The sequence below is a fragment of the Serpula lacrymans genome (assembly GCF_000218685.1).
Source record: "Serpula lacrymans var. lacrymans S7.9 unplaced genomic scaffold SERLAscaffold_13, whole genome shotgun sequence".
Lineage (NCBI taxonomy): Eukaryota > Fungi > Basidiomycota > Agaricomycetes > Boletales > Serpulaceae > Serpula > Serpula lacrymans.
In genome coordinates this window covers 782,423-798,990 of record NW_006763302.1, presented here as the reverse complement: position 1 = coordinate 798,990, position 16,568 = coordinate 782,423, and the positions used below count along the sequence as shown (strand labels likewise).

Below are 16,568 nucleotides of genomic sequence, written 5' to 3'. Positions count from 1 at the left end.
ACGCCTAAACCATGCGGCGAATACGAATCGGGGCGTCAGATTGGGCAATTTAAAGCTGAGGCATTTTCTCTCAGCTACATTCAGATCAAAAGGGCCGCAATTTTCATGGGAGTCTCCAAATATACACAGATATCATGGAGAATGAACCGAGAAATGCTCTGTCACCGGTTTACCGTCAGAAAATAAATGTAGGACTGAGGAAAGGGTCTTCGGGAACTGCCGACACCGGTCTGGCAAAAGATATGCACTGCGGTGACTCGGAGTACTAGTAGCAGTGTCTTTAAGCTTTCATCATGAACTATATCCATAATGCACTCTGAAACGGAGAGCAGCGTGTAAAAGCATTGAGGCCAAGAAAGGTACTTGGATTTTTCTTATTCGCCAGTGCAAATTGTCATGATAAGTGATGCCAGCGAATTTCCAGTGGATGATTTTTAATTCGCATCACAAACTAGTGTACCAATTGCAGGTACCATTGGGCGGACGACGAAGGTGAAAGGTGATTGTATACTAGCTCCAATTCCTGTTTTGTCTTGGAAGTACACAGGATGTGACAAGTACAAATTTCAGGACTGGACGTATCTTGTGGTCTTGGCCAATACTAGTAAGCCGTTGTTCCTCAGGGGGAACGATGGTAGATTCGTGAGTCAAGTTACTGGCGACATTTGACGTGGTAACATGTCAAGTCGTTCGTAGCTCGCCAACTGATCCACCTCACCCGATGGCACGAATTACAGTTCCCTATCCAGTTAACCTAACTCAAGGCTATCGTCAAGGTAGTACAGCAATACACAGCAATTTGGCAACAATGTTAAGGCTCGCGGGTCATTATCCGAAGCATAGCAAAGAAATGTGGACATTGCTGTGTACTTGCTCGTAGCCGACGTGCTATATCCTTGTCTCGCCTAATACGTCGGTCTATATCTCCTAATCGCATCAGACGATATCACTGGATGTACCCAGTAACCCAAGTTCTGGAAAGATCGAACGCGAAGGCATCGCCGTGATTTTGGTTGATTATCTACAGTGATCATGGTGCATGATATTGATAACGTCCGCCATGCAAGCAGTACAATGGCAATACATAATCCAAAATGGAGCGAGATACAAAACGAAGGTGCGTGTACATGGCAACAAGTAAACATCCTAAACCAGAGGGGTGTACTACCGAGTGCTATAAAATAAAATGGAAGCTGTCCTCTATAATTATTGTAACAAGGGATAAACTTGAAATAAGCCATTACTAGTTCTGAGATATAGCAATAATCTAGATCCGACTGCAACTTACTGCCGCGGGTGGATAGTTTTGACTTTTATAAAGACTTCTACGGCGTCGGGAGAGGGAGGGAGGAACTGCGGCTAATAGCAGTGTGGTTGGTCAATAGCTGTCCGACGATACGGTCGACGATCCAGATCGTCCTGATGCTGTTCTCCACGCCGCCTGTTTTGCCCGGATACCCTGCAGCAAGTCATACAATAGCTGGCGGACATCGGGCATATATTCTGCAAGTGCTTGTGGAGATGGATCCTCGCCAAGACAGTCCTCAAGAACATTTCGTAGACGAGATGGGACTTGGCTGATGTCACTTTGGTTAGTAAACAGAGACATTAGCTTGACCCATTGGAGGAATATCAAGAAATACGCACCTGGTGTCTATGTTATAGTAGGTGAACGCTTCTACAGTTGCGTTAAACTGTGCACCGAATTGGACATAACAGTCGCTAACTTGGTCTTCTGATGCCTGATGAGCGCCCCATCGCTGCAAGGATTCTTGGATCTGCTTCGTGGAAACTAAAAGATTTTGTACAGCGGCCGCAACATCCGGTCGATACTGGCGTAGGAGGCAAGAAAGGCAAAGAAAGAGATAGCAGAATGAGGATACAGTGGGAAAATGCAAAACAAAGAGTGGCTGACCCCGAGGCTGTGTTGGCGCACGCCGTTTGTGTACAGATATCCGGAGCGTGATTGCATTATAGATGGTGTTGAGGGATATAGAATACGATAGAGAACGATATATACAGAGGAGATGGAGAACTAGGAGAACGGTGTATGATACAGGAGAGAAATGAGTATTATAGAGATCGAGTCAAGCCCAGCAGTCCCGTTTTATAGCCCAGAGCATAGCATAAATCGACGTCAATGATCAGCGTATGGCTCTCACAGCATTTGTCAATGCCTCGAAGAAATCCGTTGAAACTGATACACAACCTGCGTCGTGATGCTAGATCGCGGCAACCATCGAAAGAATGCAGAGCCTTTGCCCGTGTGGCGAAGTTATGTAATAGTAAAGTGTCGTTTGCTGTGAATCCAAGGAACGAAAGAAGTCAGGTGAGAGTATAGTGAGAATGCAGTCAATATGGCTCCCAAATTTGCAGCAGAGCACTCGTCGCTCCGGATGAGTTGAGATAGGTAGGTGGTACCACTAGAAGGAAGTATCCAGGATATAGATCAAAGTAACAATGCACCAGCCGTTTATCACCATACTAGGTTGAGCCGCATCATCAATACCGATTCAGAATTGGATTTAATTCAGTGGTCGCGACCAAATACAGTTGTCCCCACGGAAGCAGAGGTACTTCGGCTACAGGTACCTTTTCCTCGGATCTGCCGCCTTCACATCTTTAATTATCTCATTTATTTCTGTCCTGAATTCATCCTGGTTATAGGTATATAACAGATAGTCAAAGTTGCCCAACCAATCGGATGTGTTTCAAAATACTAACATTTTTGTGATATTCATCAAGTAGGGGGGTCACTTGTCGCCATACCCAGTTAAAGTCGCTCAACATTTTGTCTTGCTGCGAGCGTGAATCTAGTGCAAGAAATCTGGCAACGCGTAGTTGGATATCCCTATCGCGAATCATGTGATATTCCTGGATAGATGATGGGAAATATGCATCTCGCCGTTGTTCCATTTCGGATTTACGTTTCAACAACGGTAACAAAGTTTGAAGATGGGCGAAGCGAATGTGATCGAGGGCGTCATCCCAATCGTCCTCCAAGGCTTTTGATCGTCGACCTCTCTCGTGAAGATCCTGTGTGTCGTGTGTTAGCTTGAAAATGTTGCATTTGGGCGATATACACCCACCATCAATGCAGTATGGGTTTCCACTATGTCGCGTTCTTCCTCATGTGGCTCAGGGAACTGGGTAAAGTCTATTGCTGAATATCTGTCAATAGCACCTTGACGATGTTGTTCGCCTTGTAAAGCAAAAAGTTTCTCTAGATCACGTATGTGTTGCTTTTTGAGCTCCGTGGTCCGTTCGTTCACGGCTGACAGCGTCTCCACAGGAGATCGGACTTCTTTCATGATGGTATGAATGCTAGTGTGACAATCGAACCTGATTTCTTGATATGCTACGGGCATCGTATTCAGAGTACGTACGACGGCACGAATGAACCTTTTTCCGAGAGCACAAATTGAGCAAGTCGGTGTCGTCGCATGGTTAGCGCATCTGGCTCATCTTCGCTGCGAGGTGGTTTCCAGCCGCTATCTGCCCCGGGCCAATCTCTGAATCCTTTTTTGCCCTCGTACACATCTCTGGGCATGCGACGAGTGCCTGGTTTGGACATATTTTATGGTTCTACTTCTCAGATGATATCAAGCTATGAGCAGTGGCGTGAAGGTAAAGAAAGGGGAAAGAGCCAAAGAATTTTGCAAGCATGTTAGGGTAACCCTAACCCAAAAAATTACACCTCACTGCGCATCCAGACGCGTTTCTCCGTTGTTACTTTGCCTTGCGTATACAACGCGCTCTGATCCATTCATATACAGACAAACATTCGAATCTGTATTGCTTTTGATACTTTTTTGTATAGCTGATGTTGCGTTGGATCACATAGAACTGATATAAAAGCTATCCAGCTTGCTTTCCTTGGACTTGTTGCACCACTGCATTCTATATTGCGATGGCTACCAAACGCGAAGGTTTATTCCCTCCATCGTCTATTGGCCGTATACAAGGAGCGAACATCAAGCGAGTCAGCTCATTTGAGACGCTTTCTGCCCATCCGCTACTGTCTCCCACGTCCTCATCAACTTCTCTTATTTCTCCTCCGCCAGAACAGAACATCAATGCTGCCCCAACGACAGCGGCAGCAAAATACGTTCCTTATACCCCTCGACAACGAGTGGTGACCACATCTGCAACCACAGGAACGACTCTGCATCCATCTGTGTCTGTGTCCCCTCAACAGCCTCAAGGCGGTGCCACAAGCAAGCTGCAGCTCATGAATCTCAAAGCTGCTGCACAGGGCTTGGGTCTCGACATAGGAAGTGTTGGATGGGCTATCTTAGAGAAGCTAACTACCGAAGGCGAGGTTTCTGATGACTGGAGCGAAGTTTGGAATATCTTAACCAAGGGAAAGGTATTGTGCGCCCTAGGCTCAGTGCTGGTGTCAGTAGTTCTCATCATCTTTATCTGTTTCAGGCTTCGTTACTTTTACCTCTGGAGAAGGCCTCTTCTCATGAGAAAATCACCGTTGAGTTCGTTCAGGATCACGTCGTACTCTGCGACACTTCATCTAGGGATGATGTCCCATTCGTGACACTATCTGGACTGAGAGGAGTTCTCGTAAAGTTGGTTCCATCTTTTGTTCTGGCATTGCGTAGCTGACGTATCATCAGTGAGGTCCTTACATTTCGGTCTGCACTTCTTCCATCAAGCAAACCGTTTCAGGACCTGCTTGCGCTCTCTTCGCGAACATCCACCTTGGTTTCCCTTCCTCCCCTTCCCTCGTGGTCCTCCTCTCCTACTCCCTATCCATCTTTCTCTGTACCCGCTTTCAACGATGCTCTACCTTTACCACCACGTCCATTTGTCCTAAATAAACCACCGCTTCCTCCTCGCCCCATTGCTCGGCCATCTTCAGCACAAGGCACCTCACGAATATCCAACCCGTTTGCATCTCTTTTTGGCCAAAAACCATCCACCCCACCTACTGCGACGGTTCCTCTGCCAACCCAGTCTGAGCCAGAACTTGTCGTTGAGCTTTCCGCTTTTAGTATAGACAGAAGTATCGTATCAAGGGATGTTCGCAGAGATATCGTCGATGCTCTCAGCTCTGAGATGCATGAAGCTTTTATGGGTCTTCCAACGTGGGTAGTGGATCGGGTCCAATCTTTTACAACGTTTTTGCATCCTTTGGTGAAAGCGTCCAAGAAAACTTTGCAAGACATAGGTTCCAGCCCGGCAAAAATGCCATACATTATTAATCCTCTGACGGAGTCTCCAGAGGAAATTTCAGAGAAGCTTCAGGAATTTTATTCCACTTTGGAACAAGATTTGTGGACAGGTCAGACTTCATTACGGCGAAAAGAGGGCCCATCTGTGGAGTTTGGGGACGACAAAGAACGTCAAGACAAATTTAAGGCCGAGGACGACCTGAGAATACGAGAAATTCTTGAATTAGTAGAGTGCACAATTTGCACCCTTTTTTACGACAGGTGTGTTGTCTAAATGTCCCTATAGCGGTATGATTTTACAAAACATTGGTTGTCTTATAGGCTATTCTTGCCATTTACCTCGGACGATGCTTCTCACGATGAGGCCCTCTCGAGCCGAATAGCTGCTATGAACATGGTTGACCTTGGTCTCGAACATCTAGACGTAGACACTGGTATGATTGGTCCAGAGCTAGATGTCGTGGTGAAGGCATGCGGTGAAAGTATGTATCATCTCAATCAGATCTCGGACTATCCAGTGATCTAAATTTTGCGGCAGTGCTCAATCAGCTCGATGTGGCTTGTCGATCTCCTAGTGACAAAGCTGCAGTCCTGGTTGCCGCTCATAAAGTCGTTGTTGGTGCGTCGTAGATTCCGTTCCTTGTTATCTTTTGCTTATGACCCGGGGAAGATGGCCTGTCGAAACTACCACCTGTGAAACTAAAAGCTGACCAAGACGCAGAGGAAAACCAAATTGCTTTCACAAAGACAGTCCGCGACGAGCATGTTGTCTCGACTCCACCTCTTGGTCCGATGGAAGGCGTTGACGTGCCTCTGCTGGCCTCTTCAGATACATTAACTGCCTCCCCCGTTTCAACACCAGTTTTAATGGTACCTGATCCTCATACTGGCCCACCAACCTCTGAGTCACATATCATATCTCCGGAGGTATCTCATCACTCGAGGTCGAATTCGCCTCGTCTCATGGTTTCTCCGCCGTCAGAGAGCACACCCGTGTCAGGGGACGTTCTTCTCCCACTTATCATATTTTCCGTAGTCAAGTCAAACCCTCCTCATCTCGTCTCCCACCTGCTCTTCACGCAACGCTACAGGAACCAGTCCTTTGGTGGTGAAGAGAGCTATTGTTTGATAAACCTTATGGCTGTCGCTGAATTCCTTGAGAACGTCGACTTAGGCGCTTTAGGTTTAGGCGAGAGCGAAAAAGAAGTTATCAGGTTGGTTATACGTATCTATTAGATTTGATATGAGCTCATATATGTTCAGTACCGCTGACCTGACGCCAATCCCCATCAACCGTTCGCCATTGACTCCAGAATCACCCGCGCTAACCCAAGAGGGATTACCTGGAAGTTTCCGAGGTCGTGTAGAGCAACAAGTAGATGCCATCGCAGGTTCCGCCAATAAAGTCATATCTGGAGTTGTCGATTCCTCCTTTGGCGTACTGAGATCATTATCATTCCTTCCGGGTCATAATGATAATCCAGTGACGCCTGCCAAGTCGACCGAATCTGCGCCGCCTTGGAATGTTCGCCCAGGTCTTGGTCTCCTTCGTCGTGAGGCTGGATTCTCAATAGCTAGTTTGACGGCATCGCTTCCCGGTACGAGAGAGAAAGCAAAGTCTGCTAAAGATGCCGAAGAGGCGGGACAGCAGCTAGTCCCCGTCTCCTCTCGCCCTAGCTCTGTGAAGTCTGTGTATCTCAACGACGAGGACGGACCTTATTTATCAGAGAAGGCGGAAGATGAATCAGAGGAAAACGAAGAGGAAGACGAAGAGGAGGAAGAAGAGGATGAGGAGGAGGAGGAAGAAGTCCATGATGGGAGGAGTATCCGAAGCTTCGAGCGTATGATGAATAGCAGCAAGCCACGTAAACGAAAGCAAGTTAGCGGGAGAAAGAGCTTGACGGATCGGTTGGCTCAAATGTCAGGCCTGTCCAGGCTAGCACAGTCTGAAGCGCACAATAAGGTATGAGTTCGTTTAATCACAATACTATTAGCGATTTCTTATCAGAGCACAGGCATCCTCACCCATATCTCGTCCGTCAACTTTACTCGCTCCTGCGAATCGACACGACACGCCCGCATCGTCTCGCGCGCAGTCTCCTATCTCACTTAGACTGCCTCCACCAAATCGGCGGTTCCTTGATTGCTCAGAGGACGATATCAAAGTCGGCGAAGTCGCAGAACTTCTTCGGGAGTATAAGCATCTGGTGGAAGCCGTGCGCGCTTTGGGAGGTTTTGATGAGTGATAATGTACGTGTAATTTCCCCAACGCCACTACACCAGTTACCATAGTATTCGAAATGTAATGGATCGTGAGCTATTGTCATCATTGTCAGTTTGAAAATGATTTTAATTTTGCTTGTCAAGGCATGAATGGGGGAAAGCTGCATGGGTACCGTGTGTTGATATCGCTCTTTAAGCTGCCTATCTATCGGGCTCATCGCGACGTTGTCTTAATACGTATCTCAAGAGCTCAATTAAGCCCTCCTATGTTCACGTTCACTGGGGGATAAAACAGCCTCTGCAACATTATGATTAAATTAAATACCCGCCTTGGCTCATGTAAACCACATGCCATCTACGGAGGCTTGAGTGAGGGCTTGACATCCATTTGACCTGCGCGAATAAGGTAAGTGACAGAACAGTTGGGTGGATAAGAGAGAAACACTCACATTTTTTTTACCGCTTCGAACCAAACACCCTCGACATCCAGTACATGCGCCTATTCCTAGTCGAAAGGGAAGTCCTCACGCCACACAATTCTTGTGTCAAGATGGTTGCAGAGTGGCCGCCGCAACTTGAAACAGTTGAACATCCCAGCTAAGAAAGCTGCGATGGTGTTACCACGGCTGGATAAATTATTTTTTGCTTTTGTTTTCCAATCTCTTCTTTGAAAGTTCGCGAGCTTTGGCGGATTAGACGTTCCAAACATGCTCTGGCGACTGGCGAGCGGTTGGATCGAAACGTGCTTAAGCTCTATTCCAGTCTTAGGAACAAAGGCCCATCTTCAACTCCATTTTCACAGATTACCGATTGTGATTGTGATCGACAGGATGTAATGCGCCCAGCTGTGGAAGAACCGTACATATCCCCGAAACGTCCAGCCGAAATTCAGTGCGTCTCTTTCTCATGGACCACTGATTTTGCTTCACTCCGGCTCACCATCACCGTGTTTGCGGTTGGAATATTAGGACCGACAACGTAAGGACGTCATCCTCATTTTTTGAAACGCACCGCTTATATTTGGTCCCCTGTATAAAAGGTTCAGGTTTTCAGTATTCTCAACATCAGCTTTCTTCTACTGCTTCCCTCCAGCTTAGTCTAAATCCACCTTATAGAGTCATGTTCAAGTCCATCGTCTCCTTCGCTCTCTTCGCTGGTGCTGCTTTTGCCCAGAACGTTGCAATCGCCAACCCCGCGCAAGGTGCATCGGTGGCTCCAGGCAGCGATTTGATCGTTCAGCTCGAGAGGCCAGTAAGTGAAATCATCTCCATGCTCGCGTCTATTGTCAATGGTGAACCGTTGTCCGTAGAACTCTCAGTCGCCCTCTCAGGAAGTTGCTGTCGTTATTGGCATTCAGTCGTGCTCCAGTCAACCCTGTGCCGCTCCTGCCGATATCTTTGGTCAAATTTTGTACAACGGGGCCTACGACCCTGTGTCCCACGAGCCTCAGTTGCCCAATTACCAAAACATCTCTGTGACGATCCCAGCTTCGTTGCCCAAAGGAACTGCTCAGATCAACGTTCTTCACGTGAATTTGGTTGGCGTGCGTGTTTCTGTCCATTGTGCTGCTTCTGTAGTACCTTGTTTAACACTCTGACAATTTTTCCCTCGCAGGCTGGTCCGAGCCCCGCCCTCCAGACTCTGAACCAGACGATCACGATCACCTAAATCAGGGATACTGGCACGCAACGATTGAAAATAAGAATATGGAGATTGGTGGGGGATTTTCTTGTGATACTGGGCAGTCTGAGAGGATTATCTGAGATTACATTACATGGGATTCTACGCACCTCATTCTAATTTTTTACGTTGATAATATATCGCTCTTTTAGATGATCAAGTTATCAGTATGGTTACTTTGACTATTGCAATCTTTTTGGATCTGGACTTTGAATGGTGGCTCTATCAGATCCACTAGTAGCGGCGACGAGAAAAAGAAGGGATTCTCGTCGCTAAAATGCATAGCCATAAGGACCGGCCAACCATACCAAGTTGTTCGCTGGTTCGTATTAACCGTAAGCACACTCAACTGCAATTATAAAGCGGATTATCTGGGCAATGTCACGATAGTGCTTTCATCGCCTTGGTGGCTACGCAAAACTAGCGCTGAGCTGTGAGAGCCGTTTTCACCAGTATGCAACACAAAAGATTTGAAGTGAAGATTCTCAGTACACTTGCGAGTCCAAGATGATGGCTTCCGAATCCGAGTCGCCGGCGGTAAGACCATATTGATACTCCGCGCATTCTAGTATTAGTATCAGGCGACCTGGAAGGGCTGACTCGTAACACCTGCTTGTAGTGAGAACATTGTCTTTCCAGATTCATTTACATCCTCCTTTCTGATGATAACGCAAATTAAGAGCAAGCCGGAAATGAGGGGTCGACATGTGGCGTAAGCGACAGCCTTTCGGTTCTCCAGTTCTCGGCTCCCCTCTAATAGCACCCCCAAACCTCCACGACGAACGGTATCCACCATGAAACCTATCGCCATAGCCTCCCTCGTCCTCCTCGCGTCCCCCATCCTTTCACAATATCAAGCATCCGTATTCCCCCCGTTCGACGCCCCCAACTACCCCACCACGCTGCTCGTCTGTTCGCAAGAGCTCCAAGCCCGGGGGTACTGGACGCTCAGCCAGCTACCGTCCTACCCCAACGTCAGTGCCGTCGACGCGGACCTTGGTGGGTGCGGAACGTGCTGGGAGCTGTCGTCGAGTGGAGGGGGCGTCGTGGCAGTGGCAGCGGTCGATGGCGTCAGACATTATGGTCTACCCCCCAGTTTCGGTTTGACTTCCGCAGCAAAGGATCAGCTGCTGGGTAGTAACACCGAGGGCCTCAGTCTGATTTTTCCCGTCAGTGCGAAGCAAGTTGCCTCGTCTGTCTGTGGTCTTTAGAAGAGGTGAGCGGCCCTTTGTATGTTCCTGAGGTCGTATATTATGCACGGTTACTGATCAAGATATTACTAGTAGGATTGAGGATTTGGAATCGGAAAATTCTTGAGCAGCTAGGGTGCCCCTCGTGGTCGGGATAATTTGTAACCTTTAATAAACTCTACATTAGATCAGCGTTTATAATAAGTGAAAAAAATGTGAAAGGAGTCAGAGTGTGTATTGGAAAACCGTATAGAATGCAGTGCCGAGTCAAAAACACCTTTGACGGATTTTCTAAGGGAGGTCACCGGTCACTCTGGGATGAAGTCAAGTTTGTGTGCCAGCCACAGCGTCGAGAGAGCGAGGCATAAAATTGTGCTGACTCCTGAATATTTTTTTAATCTCGTCTTATCATATCATACCACGCTGCTGCTCTACGGATATATCTTCCACTCTCGGCACTGTGCGGCTTGAGAATAAAGACTGGATTTCCTCTGGATCTTTCCCCACCTCATCTGACTTCCTCCTCAGATAGCTTAGATCTCAATCGCTCCGACGCCCTACCTAGCTGATTCTTGCCTTTACCGTCCCTGCCAATCCCCCAATATGATAAAATTGGATAATGACCAGACCTGTAATAACCAAGAGTTAGTTACTCTGGCACACACAGAAACACACTATAAGGAAGATGATTAGGGAGTGGTTACCCCTTGAGCTGCAGAGAGTTTGTTGGTTAACAACAGGAGGACTCGCTGAGGAGTCTCCTGGATCTATTGGGGTATATATACTACTACAGAGTTATTTGTACATATGTACTATACAGTTGATAGTGACAGTGGCTGATGATGTCATGGGGCCTAGCCCGCATGGCCAGCTCCACTGTGTGAGAGAGTTGTGTCTATAATAAGAAGAAAGGCAATGTGGCGCGAGAAAGAGGAGTTTTGGACAAAAGGGGAAGTGCCGCGTGGCACCATGTGTGAAAGCTAAAGTACAAGGTTAAAGCGGAGAATAAAAGTAAAGGGAAGGTCTGAAAATTGTGTTATCGTAACACTACCCCCCTTCTAAGGCTCGACTTCCAGGCGAGACCAAATACCGGAGGTAGTGATAAAATTTTCGGGCATAGGTTGAAAAAGAGAAATAAAAAGATTTTCATCCATGCCTCTAAGCTTCCTAGGAGCTGAGGGATTCTTAGAATAAAATTTGCGAACAGCATCGCGGGAATTGTCCAGATAGGCTTCTGGTTCCCACGTTCTGTCCTCGTCTCCATAGCCCTTCCATAGGACTAGGAATTCTAATTTACCACGCTTCAAGCGTGCATCCACTACCTGTTCAACTTTGAACTCACCTTCCTGGGTGACTACAACCAGTCCGGGCTGGTCTACACGCTGTCCCGGCAGCGGCCCTTTGTAGGGTTTCACACGGCTTATATTGACCGTGGGTACTACCCTCATTCGTTTTGGGAGTTCCAGCTCCACCGCGTTGGGTTTGACTTCCTTAATCTGGTAAGGGCCAATCCACTTTTCGGTCAGTTTTCTAGACTGCCGATCTTTTAATTTTAAGTGGTCGGTATCTAACCAGACCAGGTCGCCGACCTTGTAGTCAGGGGCCTTAGAGCATCTACACTCTGCCCTGTCTTTCATCTGCTCTGCAGTTTTAAATAGCGTCTTGCGTGTTTCGTCCAAGACAGCCTTCATGTCCTTGGCCATGTTCCCAGCAGCCTCATTCTTGCTTTTACCAGGTTCTACACCCATTCTGGGGAGGTACGATCTAGTAACCTCGAATGGTGCCTTTTCTGTAGCCGACGACTGTTTGATGTTATATGAGAACTGGGCTATCTTTAGCCATTTGGCCCAATCCGTCTGCCTGTCATTAATAAATATCCAGAGATATTGTTTCAACTCCTGGTTGAGTCTCTCCGTTTGTCCATCAGTTTGCGGATGGAACACCATTGATAATTTAGGTTTGATGCCCAGCATCTTGCATAGTTCTTTCGTAAATTCGCTAGCGAATTGTGGTCCTCTATCGGAGATCACCGTTTCTGGTAACCCATGGATAGACCATATGAAATCTTTAAATAGATCTGCCGTACCTGCAGCGGTAATGGTTTTATTGGTGGGTATGAATACTACTTCTTTGGAGAAGCGATCTACTACCACCATTACTGAATCATACCCTTTTGACTCGGGCAGATCCGTTGTGAAATCAACCGATATATCCTGCCAGGGACCAGCTGGTATTGGATTTGGCATAAGTTTACCGGCTGGCGGTTGATGAGAATTCTTTGCCATGGCACATCTCAGACAGTATTTTACATATTCCTGTACGTCTTTGACCATGCCAGGCCACAGGTAGTTTCTGGAGATCAACTCCAATGTTTGTTGCCACCCAGGGTGCCCAGCCACTGGAGTGTTGTGATGTCTATTAAGAACAAAGCTTGAAGGAAGTGTCTAGCCACTTGCTGAGAGCAATCAGGGACTGGAACTAGAGTCCAATGTGAGTAACTATATTATTAGAGAGTATGACAGGTATACAGTACCTAGAGTCCAATGTGAGTAACTAGAGAATAGGAAGCATTGGACTCTGCAGTACTGTCCGAAGTTTTGTAAACAAAGGTAAACAAAGCAGCCATAAAGGCGAAATAATAGGGAACACAATCAATAGTGAATGATAGAAGAATAGATAGAGAAAGGAATGAAAATATATAGGTAGCACAAAGGTGCAGAATCACCAAAACTAACACTCCCCCCTGATGCTGCACCTCCCAAGCATTAGCTCCCCCCTGATCTAATAAGTCCCATCGTCTTCCTGAACACTTCCACTTTAGGCTTGGCAAGAGCCTTGGTCAACAAGTCTGCAGGCATTTCAGCAGTGGGAACAAAGGTAGGAGCAATCTTCCCAGAGTCAACAACATCTCTCAACCAATGCCATCGCAGATCAAGGTTTTTCATCCGACCATGGTGCTCAGGGTTCTTGGATACAGAGATGGCAGATTGGGTGTCAATATGAAGGGTGGAAGGAGAGGTGATAGGATAGCCCATTTCCTTCAACAAATTTCGCATCCAGCAGATCTCTTTGCCAGCCTCAACAGCAGCAATATATTCTGCTTCAGTGGTGGACAGAGCAACAATGTTCTGAAGCTTGGAGCTCCAGGAGACAGCACCAGATCCCATCTTGACAATATAGGCACCAGTAGAACGACCAGAGTCCTTGTCACCACCATGATCAGCATCAGAGAAAGTGGTGAAGAGTTCAGTGGAATTTGTCACGACTTGAACCAGAAGCGCTAGTCTGAGCGCTAGTTTCCTTTTTTCATTTGCTTTGATATCTAATCACATGACAGATAAGATATGTTAAGCTGCTGCTTTAGCGCGGATAACATAATACATAGTTATATCAGATCACGTGACCATCACGTGACAAGAGTCTAGAACCATTACAAAGAACATCAGTCAGCGCCTCATGGCTGACTTTCAGAAACATATATATAGTAGACCATCATGTACATACTTTCCTCAGTTGTTGATTAATTCTCAATCGCTATTTGTAACGCTACTTGTTGATTTGAATCTTCACCCCTCCGTTAACTCGGTATAGGGGATAAGGGTTTTACACAATCAACAACTGCCACAAGTACCGTTTATGAATATAACAGCAACAATCCTAACCACCATCATCGTCACCGTCATCATTATCTTCCTCATCCTAAACCTGCTCAAACGCTCAAACCAAACTACCACTACCCTCCCACTTCATCACCTACCCACTCGCCCCGACACCATTTTATCATTTTTCCCTGCCAACGTCTCCCCCTCCTCATCCCAAGACTCGTTCGTAACCATCCCCCTGTAAATACATTTTATATCACAATAATCTCTTTGGTGTGGAACCATTGAGATTTTCTCGGTTTTACATAGTTTCATTTTCAATTTCCTCTGACCAGGCCGCGCATTTGCGTCCGCCAGTCGGGAGAAGGACTGAAAGCTTAATAAGCTGGTCACATTGGGACAACCGTTCGGACCCCAATTTATCACTATACCTTTTACATAAAATTCGTAAAATACAAAAATAGTCACCATACATACATTGTCAGTAGTGGGCTGAAGAGGACCACTTTGACTCAAAGAGAACAGATAGACTACTAGGATCTTAGAAAGCGGTGTATCAATCCAGCTTATCACTGGTGAACTCCTTTCTATGCTTAGTAGAGATTTTTACATTTGGATCGGAGAGCAACACATTTACTCTCAAGATTACGTATTCAAAGGGCAATTCCCCTTACCAGAAATAGAACCCATCAGAATCCCATCCCCTTTGATCAAAACCGAAACTCCCCCTCCTCCCCAACTCACATTCAATGTCCAACCTAGAATATCGCGATCTGCCCGAGCCATCCAACAGCACGGACAGCGCATTTACCAGGGAAATGATGGACGCATTACCCAGAATAGACACTCCCCCCCCGAAAGAAGCGCGATTGGAAGCATACGTAAAACAAGAAGTAGAAAAAGCGATAAGACAAACACAAATGCATTACCAATCGCAGCTAGACGAGGCGCTCGAAGAAGTGAGCGTCTTGCAAAGAAAATTAAAGAAACAGACACCGCCACCTCCAGAAAAGGTGGAAAGAAGTAGAACGGCACTGGAGAAACCCGAGAACTTCTCCGGAGATAAGAAAAAGTATAGGGCCTTTAGAGAGTCCTTATTACTACATTTCGAAGACGATGCCGTATATTTCAGAGACGACCAAAAAAAGATAAGCTTTGTGCTATCTTTTATGAAAGAAGGAGAAGCCGCGGCCTTCCGGACCGATTGGCTAGAGAACCAAGTCGACGCCCAACAGCTGGGGCTCGATATTACAAACACATACGGAAGTTGGCCGTATTTTGCTGACAAAATGGAAGAAAGGTTCAAGGACAGCTTTGAAAAAGAAACTGCCAAGAACGAAATATTGACCCTGAGACAGGGCAATGAAACCGCCCAAGCCTTCTTTGAAAGATTTGAGGAAAAGAAAAGATGGGCGGGATATACAAATAGGATAAACGAAGAGTTCCTAATATCTCTACTCAGAAGGAACATGAACAAGCCGCTAGTAGATAGGGTGATCTACGGCGGGCATATTCCCAGAGATTACCAAGAGTGGAAAAGGGAACTTATTAGAATAGACTATATTTGGAGAGAGAGAGAAAAAGAGAAGAAAGGTTCCGATACTGGGAAGAAACCCTATTCGGAACAAAAGAAAGAAGGAGAGAAGAAGAGAGACGGAACCGGATATACCTATACCGGTAGCGGAGAAAGAATGGAGGTAGACAAAGCAAAGTTCCGCACTGAAGGACGATGCTACCGATGCGGAGAAAAGGGACATAGAAGCTTCGAGTGCAAAGACGCACAAAAAAGGAAGCCACAATTTAATGTCCGAGAGTTCCTAGAAAAGATGACGAAAGAGGAAAGGGAAAAACTCCTTGAGGGTTTTTAAAGAGGCCAGCGGTACCGCATCGACCGACTGAGCCTAAAGACGTTTCGAATCGATTTCTTCCTTTAACTGTAGATACATATGACTCAGAATTGTTAAGCTGCAGCTTTAGCGCGGATAACAATAAAACTATTTCCACTCAGACAAAGAAAGAAATCCAAAACGAAAAAGATGCCACTAGAGTAAAAGCGGCGCAGAGTGATAAGACATCCGCAGTTTCGACGGCGGGCGAATCACTAAAAAGCGCAGCATTTACGATAGAACCTAAGATTCCTACACCCGATGCGGCGAGCTCTACGGAGAAAAACGCAGCAGAGACTGTAGAAGAGAGGTCAGGAACCCCTCTAAAAAAACCTAGAACAGAAGTCTGGACCCCAGAATGGGTAGTAGACAGGCTAAGAGACCAAAAGGAAGAAAGATCCATTGGGATTCTGAGTGCCTGGACACATAAAAAGAGAGCGAGAGAAGTAACCCGGGAAACGATAAAAGAAATCAACCGGTTACCAAAAGTAGAAGTTATACAAGCGATCATAGAAATTGCCTCCCCAAAAAAGTACATTAGGGGCACCCAAGGCAATCAAATGAACGTAAAATGTAAGCTTACTACATTAGATACTCTCCAATCAGAAACAGTCAAAGCACTATTGGACAGTGGATGCACGGGGAGTTGCATCGACTCCCAATTTGTGAAAGACAAAAGATATGAGACAAGGAAGATACCGAGACCTATTCCAGTCTATAATGCAGATGGAACTCTTAATAAAAACGGAGCCATCAATGAATTTGTAATACTGCTCATGGAAATCGACGAACACGTCGAGA

At 46.4% G+C, this 16,568-nt stretch overlaps 5 protein-coding genes across 5 annotated transcripts; 3 read left to right on the top strand and 2 right to left on the bottom strand.

The window, feature by feature from the left end:
* Nucleotides 1–496: 496 nt before the first annotated feature.
* Nucleotides 497–2,467, bottom strand: SERLADRAFT_477107 (uncharacterized protein; the record flags this gene model as incomplete). The annotated part of the gene is made up of 4 exons (XM_007322596.1): nucleotides 497–642; nucleotides 697–1,586; nucleotides 1,648–1,832; nucleotides 1,916–2,467. The coding sequence occupies 3 exons, from the start codon at nucleotides 1,970–1,972 to the stop codon at nucleotides 1,379–1,381; spliced, it is 450 nt and encodes a 149-aa protein (XP_007322658.1).
* Nucleotides 2,468–2,582: 115 nt separating this feature from the next.
* Nucleotides 2,583–3,574, bottom strand: SERLADRAFT_417841 (uncharacterized protein; the record flags this gene model as incomplete). The annotated part of the gene is made up of 4 exons (XM_007322595.1): nucleotides 2,583–2,657; nucleotides 2,725–3,036; nucleotides 3,090–3,324; nucleotides 3,387–3,574. The coding sequence occupies 4 exons, from the start codon at nucleotides 3,572–3,574 to the stop codon at nucleotides 2,583–2,585; spliced, it is 810 nt and encodes a 269-aa protein (XP_007322657.1).
* Nucleotides 3,575–8,528: 4,954 nt separating this feature from the next.
* On the top strand, nucleotides 8,529–9,077 carry SERLADRAFT_410980 (uncharacterized protein; the record flags this gene model as incomplete). The annotated part of the gene is made up of 3 exons (XM_007322594.1): nucleotides 8,529–8,660; nucleotides 8,719–8,952; nucleotides 9,024–9,077. 3 exons carry the CDS (start codon nucleotides 8,529–8,531, stop codon nucleotides 9,075–9,077), a joined length of 420 nt encoding a protein of 139 aa, XP_007322656.1.
* An 806-nt stretch (nucleotides 9,078–9,883) lies between these two features.
* Nucleotides 9,884–10,516, top strand: SERLADRAFT_417838 (uncharacterized protein; the record flags this gene model as incomplete). The annotated part of the gene is made up of 2 exons (XM_007322593.1): nucleotides 9,884–10,305; nucleotides 10,373–10,516. One exon carries the CDS (start codon nucleotides 9,884–9,886, stop codon nucleotides 10,298–10,300), a length of 417 nt encoding a protein of 138 aa, XP_007322655.1.
* Nucleotides 10,517–15,401: 4,885 nt separating this feature from the next.
* Nucleotides 15,402–15,749, top strand: SERLADRAFT_399793 (uncharacterized protein; the record flags this gene model as incomplete). Its single annotated transcript, XM_007322592.1, has 1 exon — nucleotides 15,402–15,749. A coding segment is annotated over one exon (348 nt), but the record flags the coding sequence as incomplete, so codon positions are not given.
* Nucleotides 15,750–16,568: the final 819 nt, after the last annotated feature.